This window comes from Phocoena phocoena, chromosome 8 (genome assembly GCF_963924675.1).
Source record: "Phocoena phocoena chromosome 8, mPhoPho1.1, whole genome shotgun sequence".
NCBI classification, from domain to species: domain Eukaryota; kingdom Metazoa; phylum Chordata; class Mammalia; order Artiodactyla; family Phocoenidae; genus Phocoena; species Phocoena phocoena.
In genome coordinates this window covers 96770650-96783326 of record NC_089226.1, presented here as the reverse complement: position 1 = coordinate 96783326, position 12677 = coordinate 96770650, and the positions used below count along the sequence as shown (strand labels likewise).

Here is a 12677-nt window from a genome sequence, read left to right as displayed (position 1 = left end):
CTACCTTCATTTTGTAGGTTCAGGTTTATAACATCTGCTGGTTGTAAAGCAAACATGAGCTCAATCAGCAAGAGTAATGAGACCGTTTTGATGAATGTAACCACCTGAAATCAGAGATTTGTGGATGACCGTTACAGTTCTCTATCAGCCTTGCATCCAATTAGATTCTGACTTTTGTCTTGATTGCCTAGTATTAGGAATATTCTGATCAACCCAGATAAATATATCCGAATGTTTGCAGATTAGAAAAACAATAGCTCACTTTGCAATCTCAGGCCGTTCTACAAGCAGGGGAGGTGGGTTAGAATTTGGTATTGAGCACATTTGACTCAAATGCTTATGGGACTTCTGATGTTCCTCTGTGAACCCCTGAGCCACAATTTGTAAACCCCTGGGCCAGTGCAGTCGGGGACCCTGGGTGTGGGTCAGGGAGCCAGGATTCGTGAAGTGGAATGTGATTGGCTGCGAGGAGAAAATGCATGACCTTGGACAGTTACTTGACTTCTCTGTGCCTCAATATCCTCACCTTCATGGGCATTATAGTACCTAGCTCACACAGCTGTTGTGATGATTAAATGAGTTAGTGTGTGTAACATGGTTAGAAGAGTACCTGGCCCAAGAAATGGCTTTGTGTAAAGCTGCCCTTGCTTCTATGGCACAGAGGAGCCTGGGCTGAACCCCTGACATTTTTCCATGGCCTCTTTCCACTAGGGGGCCTGGCTGTGGATTGGGTCCATGACAAACTCTACTGGACCGACTCAGGGACATCAAGGATTGAGGTGGCTAACCTGGATGGGGCCCACCGGAAGGTGCTTCTATGGCAGAACCTTGAGAAGCCCAGGGCCATTGCCTTGCACCCCATGGAGGGGTGAGTGAGCTGTGGCTCAAGCTCCCAGGTTCCTCATGCAACCTCCAGGGACAGTTCCCCCTGCCACCTGGGCCAGACTTTATTGGTAGGGTGGGGGGTGGGGGGGGCGGGCATCCTCACAGGGTGATGTTAATAGCCTTGGCTGTGCACTCAGGCACACCTGGATTTACAGCTCTTCAGTAATTGGCTGTATGGCCTTGGGCTAATTAATCTCTATGCCTCCATTTTACTCATTTCTAAACTGGTGATCGAAAATATACCTACCTCACAGCTGTGTGAAGATTAAAGATTGAATGAGATGATGCATTTTAAATGGCATAACACATTATATAAGTGGCAGATGTTTAGTATTTTTGTTATTAGTTCATAGGGTTGAGCTAATTAATAAGAATTAATAGGGGGCTTCCCTGGTGGCACAGTGGTTGAGAATCTGCCTGCCAATGCAGGGAACACAGGTTCCATCCCTGGTCAGGGAACTAGATCCCACATGCATGCCACAACTAAGAGTTTGCCTGCCACAACTAAGGAGCCCACCGGCTGCAACTAAAAAAAAAAAGCGCAAGTGCTGCAACTAAAGGAGCTGGCGAGCTGCAACTAAGACTCAGCACAACCAAAAAATAAATAAATCAGAACAAAATAACTTAAAAAAAAAAACCTGGCAAAGTTGAATGGCAAGAAGCTGGCATTACTTTAAAAATAAAATAAAAATTAATAATTTTATTATTAGAAGAAAGGTCTCCTGAAATGCAAGTTCTTAGCCTCTGGTTTTTAAAACTTAAATGCAGGGACTTCCCTAGTGGTCCAGTGGTAAATAATCCGCCTTCCAATGCAGGGGACGCAGGCTCAATCCCTGATCAGGGAACTAAGATCCCACGTGCTGCGGGGCAGCCAAGCCCGTGCGCCACAGCTACTGAGCTTGCGTGCCTCAACTAGAGAGCCCACGTGCCACAAACTACAGAGCCCACGCGCTCTGGAGCCCATGTGCCCTGGAGCCTGTGCGCCACCACTAGAGAAGAGAAAACCTGCACACCACAACTAGGGAGAAGCCCGTGCGCCCGAACGAGCGCCACAACGAAGGCTCCCGTGTGCCGCAACGAAGACCCCACGCAGCCAAATGAATAAATATTAAAAAGAAAAATTTAAGTGCAGTCAATCAAGGGGGGTGTCCTCTAAGATCCTACAGTTGCAGGTCAGCTGTTTTAGAAACACAGAGTGTGTGTGTGCGCACGCATGTGCGTCCATGTGAGACATTACAGAAGGCGGTGGTAGACATTGTGACAAAGAAGAAAGTGCTTGTCCTAAGTCGTATCACACTAGTATATCGTCAGTTCCACAAGGTCAGGATTTTTGTCTGTTTTGTTCACTGCTGCACTCCCAATACCCAAGATAGATATGCCCTGCTCGTAGCAGGTACTCCAAAATTTTTTTTGTTAAATGAATACATGCCCTGTCTAGAGACATTTAAATTCAAATATTGAAAAAATGCTCTGCAGACCAAACGATGTGTCTCCTAACAGTTGGAGTCACCTGGTTTAAACCAATAAAAGCCCCCTGCCTGATTACTATCCTGGGTACTTACCCACCCTCTACTGCCTTCCTTGCAATGTCCTTTTTTCTATTTCCAGTACCATTTACTGGACAGACTGGGGCAACACCCCCCGCATCGAGGCCTCCAGCATGGATGGCTCTGGACGCCGCATCATCGCCGATACCCATCTCTTCTGGCCCAACGGCCTCACCATTGATTATGCCGGGCGTCGTATGTACTGGGTGGATGCTAAGCACCACGTCATCGAGAGGGCCGATCTGGACGGGAGTCACCGCAAGGCTGTCATTAGCCAGGGTGAGGCCCTCCCTTCACTCTCCTTTATCTCTCATCCTACTTCCACTGTCCCAGCCCCCAGGAGCCTTGGCAGAGGGTGAGATTTGTACAGTTGCTGGGCCTGGGCCCAGGGGCCAGGCAGGCCATGTCTAGACTGAGGTCATCCTGGGCTTTCCCTCAGGCCTCCCACATCCCTTTGCCATCACCGTGTTTGAAGATAGCCTGTACTGGACAGACTGGCACACCAAGAGCATCAATAGTGCTAACAAGTTTACTGGCAAGAACCAGGAGATCATTCGCAACAAACTGCACTTCCCCATGGACATCCACACCTTGCACCCCCAGCGCCAGCCTGCAGGTAAAAAACAGCCCACCTGGTGGGCCTCCAGTGCTTCTGAGAGCCTTCCTTTCACCTGTCATAGTTGCCATTGTTTCTCGCGGGGAAATTTGAGATTAGCGCTGATGTGGGCGAATCCCTCCCTCTGCTGGAAATTTAGGGTAGTACAACGTTGAGACTCATGAAGGACTTTCAATTTCACTGTCCCCATCTAATTCATGCAGACATTTCCCGTGTGTCAGGTATTCACTCTGCTCACAGGTGGGGCAGATATAAAAAATAATAAGGCATAGTTCCTCCCTTGAGGGAACTCATACCCTTGCTAAACCACTACTCACTAGTCTTGGGACCGCTTCTCCCAACCTTTGGTCTTACCCGACCTTCTCACTCTGGGCTTTTTGAGCAGGGAAAAACCGCTGTGGGGACAACAACGGAGGCTGCACCCACCTGTGTCTTCCCAGTGGACAGAACTACACCTGTGCCTGCCCCACTGGCTTCCGCAAGATCAGCAGCCACGCCTGTGCCCAGAGTAAGTGGGTCTAGGGCACCTGCCTCAATGGACATGCCTTGTGAGGGTGGGTGGAAGGAACAAGGGATAGGAGTTCAGGGATTGCCAGTTGTGGGGAGGAGCCGGCCTCCTCAGGTAGCCCCTGGAGAGAAAGAATGTAAGAGGCTGAGGGCTCCCATGTCAAAGCTGAGGGCTGGGCTTCCCTGGTGGCGCGGTGGTTGAGAGTCCGCCTGCCGATGCAGGGGACACGGGTTCGTGCCCCGGTCCGGGAAGATCCCACATGCTGCGGAGTGGCTGGGCCCGTGAGCCATGGCCGCTGAGCCTGCGTGTCCGGAGCCTGTGCTCTGCAGCGGGAGAGGCCACAACAGTGAGAGGCCCGCGTACCGCAAAAAAAAAAAAACAAAAAAAAAAACTGAGGGCTGAGGGCCCAGCAGTAGTCCCTGAAGGCTCAGTGACACCACCCAGTCAAGTATGAACTCCTGCAGCCAGGCTTGTGTATCATTTCACCCAGGATGCTTTGTCTCTAGGCAGCAAGAGGGTTCCAGGCCCTTCTACAAAGCAGGGGAATGGCTTCCTAGCTCTTTACCTTTAGCCTCACCCTGTTGCAGACTTTCTCTCAGCCCCTAAACCATAGAGTAACATTAGGACTTCTGATGGTGCTCTGCATACATAAGCCCTGGATAAATAAGTGCCTAGTGAGTGAAAGATAATGGGATTCCCAGGGGGCTCCCTGAACTGCTACTCTGGCTTCCTTTGAGCTCCTGAAGGTGTATTGCCTTGAGAAGGTGGCCTTGTCTAGCTCAGTGGTGCAGGTGCTTTTTCCTAAGAATAGTCCAGAGAAGAGTGATCCAGATGTATAGCACAACCAGCAAGGGGCTGGGGTAATTCCTCACACATCACAGCTCTTCTCATTTACTGCTGTATGCCCACTGATCTTCTTATCGCTGGTTAAAATCAAATTTCTCTTGGGATCTAGGTCTTTTCCAGAGAGTGAAATTAGGAAAACTATTCAGAGGAACAGGGGCAGTGGTCATTCAACACTTTGATTGAGAACCTCATTTCCTTGCCTTCTTTTGTGCCCAGCTATTCCCAGACTGTCTTAATGAGATGCAAGGAACTTCCCCTTAAAGGTTTCCCAGAGCTTAAAAGAAGATAGCTGATAAAGTTAGGCAGGAAGTGCCTTTCCAAGCAGAATAGTATATGGGGAAATATTCAGACAGACCAGAATAGGGGCAGGGGATGGAAAAGAGCCAGCTGGGAAGAAGCTCTATAGAGGTGTGGCCAGAGCTCCATCTCTGGAGTCAGACCTGAGTTCAAGTCCCTGCTTCGGTGCTTTGTAGCTGTGGGATCCTGGACCAGTTACTTGGCCCCTGTTAGCCTCAGGATTGCTTATCCAGAGAATGAGAATAAAAATGGCATGAACCAAAAAAAAAAAAAAAAAAAAAAAAAATGGCATGAACCACAAAGGGTTGTTATGAGGGTAAAGGAGACAAGGCAAGAAAAGCACCAAGCTCGGTGCCTGGCAAGCAGTAAGTGCTCTGCAAATAGTCATTATTGGCTGAAGTCATGAAGAGCAAGAAGAAGGGATCTAGATGACGGAGTGGAGCAGAAGTCCTGAAGCGGACAAGGAGGCAGAGAGGCAGGGTGGGGTTGACAGTGACCTAGCCAGTACACCAGAGGAGCCGGAGCAAAGTAACAGGAGAGGCAAGCTTAGATGAAGCTGACAGACGCTTAAACAGGATGCACCTCTGGGCCCCGGTCGAGTCTACTTCCATTGGATCTTAAAGTCTGATTGTGCCAGCATGGGCTGCCCGATGCTTAAAGGGGGCCTGAGGTGTGAAGAGTAGGGGACAAAGGGCACCAGACCCCAGGAAGTGTGATTGAACCAGATGTCACACAGGTGAGCGTCTGTGTCTGTCATTGTTATTGGATTTAGAGCATTAAAAGAAGACCCCTTTCGGCCTTTGATCAGGTCTTGACAAGTTCCTGCTTTTTGCCCGAAGGATGGACATCCGTCGGATCAGCTTCGACACAGAGGACCTGTCCGATGATGTCATCCCACTGGCTGACGTGCGCAGTGCTGTGGCCCTTGACTGGGACTCCCGGGATGACCACGTGTACTGGACGGATGTCAGCACTGACACCATCAGCAGGGCCAAGTGGGATGGAACAGGACAGGAGGTAGGGCCCAGCGTGGGCCCAGGCCCTTGGGGAGGGCAGAGATTGAGGGATGGAATTCACCTTCTCCTGGGTAAGGGCTTCCCCTACCTTTGCCAGCCTGTGAATTGGTGGAGTTTGGGCCCCAGAGCTGGGGTGTAAATCCAGTTGGTGACACAGCTTTGCTTCCTGCCTAGGTGGTAGTGGATACCAGTTTGGAGAGCCCGGCAGGCCTGGCCATTGATTGGGTCACCAACAAGCTGTACTGGACAGATGCAGGTATGTAGAGGGCAACTGTGGCCTGGCTTTCTGGGATCCTCTTATTTAAACCCCTGGCCTCGGGTACAAAGGGCCCAGTGCCCCTCCTAGACCACTGCTGTCTTGACCTGAAGTCCGTGGTAGGTCAGGAGTGGTTGGGCTGCTGCAGAGCTGAAGTTAGCAGCTCACGTCTGAGGGGCATTTGCTATTCAAGTGGCGGCTACTTCTGCTGTGCGGCTGATGCTTGAGAATGCTTTGCGTCATTTCAGATAAGGAACCTACGCCCTGTGGTTTTCCTTCCATCGCTGTCTTGGTAAAAGAGGCATTTTCTATTAGGCAGTTAAATGTGGGAGGTAAGGGGAATGCCTTAAACCAGAGCTATCAAAGTGTGGTTCCCAGCAGAATCAGCATCAGCATTACCTGGGAACTTGGTAGAAATGCAGATTCTTGGGCCCCACGTCAGACCTGCTGAATTGGAATCTTCGGGGGTTAGGTTCAGGAATCTCTACTTTCACAAGCTCTTCTGGTTTTTGTGCATACTAAAGTTTGAGAAGCATTGCCTTAAATTATAGGACAGAGTGGGTTGCTTGGGTTGAGGAAGCCTTACTCTTCCACGAAATGGAACCGATCTCTTCCTTGAATTTCTTCTTGAAATTCAATTCACTAAATATCCATTGTGCATTTATCACAAAGTATTTCTTGAGCATCTACGGCATGCCGTGCTCTGTGCTGGGCATGGGAGGTAAGAGGGTGAATGACCAAGACTAGCTAATGTCTTTGCCTCTTACTTCTTGGTAGGGACAGACCGGATTGAAGTGGCCAACACGGATGGTAGCATGAGAACAGTACTCATCTGGGAAAACCTTGATCGTCCCCGAGACATCGTAGTGGAACCCATGGGCGGGTGAGCACCAGCCCCTTTGGAACAAGTTCCCCCCACCCCCAGATCTGAGTACTAGGCGGGAGTCTGGAGGTTAGAGAGAGTGGCTAGATCTCACGGGCGCACCAAGGAAGCAAGAGCAGCTGTAGAAACCACAGAGCGTCATGACAACTCTGTCTCCTTCACGGACAAGGAAACCTTTTACATTTAAAAATTTTTTTCTTTTTCTGTTTTTTTGTTTGTTTGGTTGGCTTTTTGGTCTGCTTACCAAAGTAATCCATTGTTTTTTTTTTTTTTTTAAAAAGTTTGTAGAAAGTGAAGATTCCCTATAATCTCACTCTCCAAAAATAACTGTGGTTAACAGTTTAGGGTATTTTTTCCAGATTTTCTTCTATGTGTATGCGTACATGTAGCGGTGGAGGTGATGGTTTTGGTTTGACAACAATGGCATACTCTTCTGTAACTTGGGTTTTCACTTGGCTATATATCTTAGCTATCTTTCCATTTGATTATATAGATCTATTTTTTTCTTCTTGATGGTTATATAGAATTCTGTTAAGTTGATATACCGTAATTATTTAACCCATCCAGTCAAGGAAACACTTAAGATCCTCGGGTACTTTTTGATAGGGATGTGAGATACAAGACCAGAACCCAGAAAGGGGCTGGGAACTGAGGCAAGAGGCTGGGGTAGCTATAGCAAGCAGAAACCCTCAAACCCTAGGAACCCTGAATCCCCACTGGGTATTAACTGGAAAGCTTGTAAGACCTCCCTTGCCTGTGCCCAGGTACATGTATTGGACGGACTGGGGTGCAAGCCCCAAGATTGAACGAGCTGGCATGGATGCCTCAGGTCGTCAGGTCATCATCTCTTCTAATCTGACGTGGCCTAATGGATTAGCCATTGACTACGGGTCCCAGCGGCTATACTGGGCTGATGCCGGCATGAAGACGATTGAATTTGCCGGACTGGATGGCAGCAAAAGGAAGGTAAGGGTGGCGCTAAGGCATCCTCCCACAGCCATGACAGCCTCCAGGGTGGCGCTTCCTGGCTGGCAGCTAACAGGACCCAGGGAAGCCTAGGGGTAATCCAGCATGGTGCATTTGCTATTTCTCTGAAACTGCAGCTGTGCTCCAGAGCCTGGGGTCCCTGCTCCTTGATGAAGAAAGGAAACTAGGGATCATATGGCTTGTGGTCTGGGGGTATAAGTGCTTTCCTGATAACCATCAACACTAATGCTAATTAATCACCAGTTGCATATTGGGCCCATGACCTCTTTCTCTCTTTGTTTTTATTGTTTATTTTGATATAATTTCAAACCTACAGACAAGTTGTAAGAATAGTCAAAAGAGGGCTTCCCTGGTGGTGCAGTGGTTGAGAGTCCGCCTGCCGATGCAGGGGACACGGGTTCGTGCCTCTGCTCCGCAATGGGAGAGGCCACAACAGTGAGAGGCCCGCGTACCACAAAAAAAAAAAAAAAAAAAAGAATAGTAAAAAGAACCAATAACTAATATTTTGCCACATTGTTTTTTTTTTGTTAGCAACTTTGAAGATAATTTTTTATTAATTTTTATTGGAGTATAGTTAGTTCAATGTTGTGTTTTTACAATGTTGTGTTACATTGTTTTGTATGTTTTTACAACATTGTGTTAGTTTCAGCTGTACAGCAAAGTGAACCTACTGTATAGCACAGGGAACTCTACTCAGTGCTTTGCCACATTGTCATATCATTCTTATTCTCTCTCTGTCCACACACACACACCACACAATTCTCTGAACCATCTGAGATTAAATTGGAGACATCCTGTCGTTGAACCCAAAATAGTCCAGTGCATATTTCCTAAGAATAAGAACACTGTCTTGCATAATCCCAATATAATGATCAATACCAGGAAATTTATCATTGATACAATATTACTATCTAATCACGGTCTATATTCAATTTCACCACCAATTGCCCCGATAATGTCCTTATAGCTTTTTTTTTTTCATTTTTCTTTTTTAGTCCAGGATCCAATCCCAGATCACAGTTGTTTTTAGTAATCATGTCTCTTTAATCTGGAACATTTCCTCAGCCTGTCTTTGTCTTTCCTGATCTTCGTATCTTTAAAAAGTAAATGCCAGTTATTTTGTAGAATGTCCCTCAGTTTGTCTGATATTTCCTCATGATTAAGTTCAGATTATGCATTTAGGGCAGAAATACTACAGTAAGTAAGGTTGTGTCCTGAGTTTTCAATGTGTCTTATCAGTAGCCACCGATGTCAGCTTGTCCCATCATTGTGATACCAACTTTGGTGGTACAGTTAAGGTGGTGTCCACTGTAAAGTTGCTATTTCTCCTTTTGTAATTAATAAGTAATTTGTGCAGAGACACTTTGAGATTATGTAAATAATACATGATCTTTTACAATCATCACGCAACCCTTGGAGCCAGGCACTGTCACGATCATATCACAGGTTGGCTGACCAAGGCTCAAATTTTATAACCAGCTCTAGCTCAAGGTCACACAGCAGGTGGTACTGGCAGAGCTGCATCCTGCCTCCTCACCTGAGCCCTTGACCACTGCTCTGTACTGTCAGGACTTGCCGGGGCATGACACAAGTGCTGGGTCCCTGGCAGGTACTGATTGGAAGCCAGCTGCCCCACCCATTTGGGCTGACCCTCTATGGAGAGCGCATCTATTGGACTGACTGGCAGACCAAGAGTATTCAGAGTGCCGACCGGCTGACGGGACTGGACCGGGAGACCCTGCAGGAGAACTTGGAAAACCTCATGGACATCCATGTCTTCCACCGTCGGCGACCCCCAGGTAAGCAGCCCTTGGCCCACACTTGCTTCTCCTCTGCTTCCCTCTGCAATGGTCCTTCTCATTGACCCATTCCTCTCCACCCAGTGTCCACGCCATGCGCTACGGAGAATGGCGGCTGCAGCCACCTGTGTCTTCGGTCCCCAAATCCAAGTGCCTTCAGCTGTACCTGCCCCACAGGCATCAACCTGATGCCTGATGGCAAGACCTGTTCACCAGGTAGGTCTAAGCATCACAGACCTAGATAGAGCCTCTCTGGGAGGAGCAGTGGCTCTCTTTCTTCCCTGCACTGGACTCTGGTGTGGTCTGAGAAACCTAAGCTTCTAGAGGCTTAGGGGCGAGATGAAGCTTTTAGAAAAAAGAAGAGGTCCAGAGGAGCAGGTAGACAGGATTAGAAGTAGGATCCAACTAGGTCTATGGTGTCTTCATGCATATTAGAAAAAGATGCTCCTTTCTCAGACACTTTACTTTTATCTGTTGGGAAATTGTCATAATATACTGGTTCGGTTAGAACAAGTCAGTTTTGTTCCTTCTGCCCAAAATCGGTATAGTAAATACTAGAACATATGATATCTACAATTTGATGGTACCTCCTTTGGAAAAGGCACTTTTGTGAGTACACACAACCAGCACAACCTTCGTATAACCTTAATTGAAAGGTCTCAGAAAAAAAAAAAAAAAAAAAAAAAAAAGAAAGGTCTCAGAAGCAGGACCTGGCTGCCCAGATGTTGGATGTTGAGGTTTCTCCCTAGGGGCTGCTGCATGGTAGGCTGCGTTTGAACCCTAACTTCCTGGGGAATTAGAGCAAGAAAGGAGCTCTGAATTGTGCTTCTCAGGTTGTAGGTAAAGCCCTCCTTCACCTAACATGAAGTTTCTTAAACTTCATGGTAAAAGGTCTTTCAAAGAGATTCATTTTCATGATATTAATAAAGAGTGATGACTATGTATCAGACCCAATGCTAAGGGTTTTCTGTACGTGATCTCTTTTATTCCTACAGCCACCCTGTTATTGTCCCCATTTTACAGATGATGAAAGTGAGCCTTAAACAATTTAAATAATGTGCCCAGGATTACAAAACTAGAAACTAATGGAGACAGGGCATGAACTTCAGTTTGCCTTACTCCAAATCTTCTTAATGGCTGTGCTAGGATGACTGTCCTCTTTCCAGAACTAGAAACTAATGGAGACAGGGCATGAACTTCAGTTTGCCTTACTCCAAATCTTCTTAATGGCCGTGCTAGGATGACTGTCCTCTTTCCTTCTCTCCCCACCTGGGCAGGCATGAACAGTTTCCTCATCTTCGCCAGGAGGATAGACATACGCATGGTCTCCTTGGACATCCCTTATTTTGCCGATGTGGTGGTACCAATCAACATTACCATGAAGAACACCATTGCCATTGGAGTGGATCCCCAGGAAGGTCTGTGTGGCCCTCCCTTCTCTCCTGGCCCACTGTCCCTGCCTTACAGCAACTGCTGCCCTTGCTTTCCCACCACCTTTGCCTCCTGGTAAGAGCCTGGGGGCTCCCCGTTCCCTCTGGCACGACCCCTGCCCCATCTCTATAGCACTTTCTCTTTGGTTATGAGGGCATAGGGTTTGGGGGCCTTCTTCTTCATCTCTGCCAAGAGCTATCCTGCGATGATATTTCTATATTTCCCTTGATATCCTCTGCTCAGGGGTATAGGGCTCTCTGACATGCCCTGGTGTCTCAGGGCATGTTAGCTGTGTGTGTTCCTTTGGGGGGCGGGGTGAAAGTCCAGGCTGAGCCAAGGCTTCCCTTTCCAGGAAGAGTGTACTGGTCAGACAGCACGCTGCACAGGATCAGCCGTGCCAATCTGGATGGCTCACAGCACGAGGACATCATCACCACAGGTGGGCCTTGCTCCCAGCCCGGGGACCACCTGTCTGGCTACAGAGCTGGGGGAGATATCCCATCTGTTTTAAGGCACGAGCCAGTGTGCTGTCTTGACTTCCTGCAGGGCTGCAGACCACAGATGGGCTCGCAGTGGATGCCATTGGCCGGAAAGTGTACTGGACAGACACGGGAACCAACCGGATTGAAGTAGGCAACCTGGACGGGTCCATGCGGAAGGTGTTGGTGTGGCAGAACCTCGACAGCCCCCGTGCCATTGTACTGTACCACGAGATGGGGTGAGAGCAGCTCTGTGGCTCCAGGCTGTGGGATGGGCTGGCTCAGCTGGGGCGAAGGATGGGGTGAAGGGGGCCAGTGGAGAGCAAGCGTGCTTCAAAGGAGCACTGAGACTGACCTCTCTGGGGCACTTCCACTTCCTTGTGACTTCTTTCAGGGTGGCAGTATAGTGTAGAGGTTAAAAGCATGAACCTCAGAATCAGAAATCCAGGGTTCAAATTTCTTCACCATTTATTAGCTGCGTCTGTCACTTTGGGTCCAATATTTAACCTCCCTGGTCCTCAGCTTCCTTGCCTTTAAAACGGAGCCGATAATGAAAATGCATGCCCGTGGACCTTGTGAGGATTAAGTGGGATAATGCACGGAAAGTACTTTTTTTGAATTGTAAAAAACGTAACATTAAATTTACCGTCTTAACCATTTTTCAGTGTACAGTTCAGTAGTGTTAAGTATATTCACATTATTGTGAAACAGATCTCCAGAACTTTTTCGTCTTGCAAATCTGAAGTTCTGTATTCATTAAGCAACAACTCCCTTCTGTGCATGTAGATACTTTTCACAGTGTTTGGCATATTGTTAAGTACTCACAGTATACAGGAACTGTGGAAATAACCAGCTAGTATTGTTTCTTGCCCAGTTTCATGTACTGGACAGACTGGGGGGAGAATGCCAAGTTAGAGCGGTCTGGAATGGATGGCTCAGACCGTACCGTGCTCATCAGCAACAACCTAGGGTGGCCCAATGGACTGACTGTGGACAAGGCCAGCTCCCAACTGCTCTGGGCTGATGCCCACACGGAGGTGAGGGTCTTGCTCCTGCTGCTTTGCAGAAGCCTGGGGATATGGCAGAGGCCTATTTGGGATCTCCGCTGAGGGCTCCCAGTCTTCTGA

At 48.1% G+C, this 12677-nt stretch overlaps 1 protein-coding gene across 1 annotated transcript in view; it reads left to right on the top strand.

The window, feature by feature from the left end:
- Positions 1–12677, top strand: part of LRP4 (LDL receptor related protein 4) — a 49917-nt gene that overhangs the window by 18587 nt on the left and 18653 nt on the right. The window contains exons 13-26 of the mRNA XM_065883067.1: positions 712–868; positions 2494–2711; positions 2872–3048; positions 3434–3556; positions 5508–5716; positions 5890–5971; positions 6749–6854; positions 7619–7820; positions 9451–9640; positions 9725–9856; positions 10918–11058; positions 11424–11510; positions 11618–11789; positions 12425–12587. Coding sequence (XP_065739139.1) covers positions 712–868; positions 2494–2711; positions 2872–3048; positions 3434–3556; positions 5508–5716; positions 5890–5971; positions 6749–6854; positions 7619–7820; positions 9451–9640; positions 9725–9856; positions 10918–11058; positions 11424–11510; positions 11618–11789; positions 12425–12587 — 2159 coding nt within the window. The remainder of the gene's footprint in view (positions 1–711; positions 869–2493; positions 2712–2871; positions 3049–3433; positions 3557–5507; positions 5717–5889; positions 5972–6748; positions 6855–7618; positions 7821–9450; positions 9641–9724; positions 9857–10917; positions 11059–11423; positions 11511–11617; positions 11790–12424; positions 12588–12677) is intronic.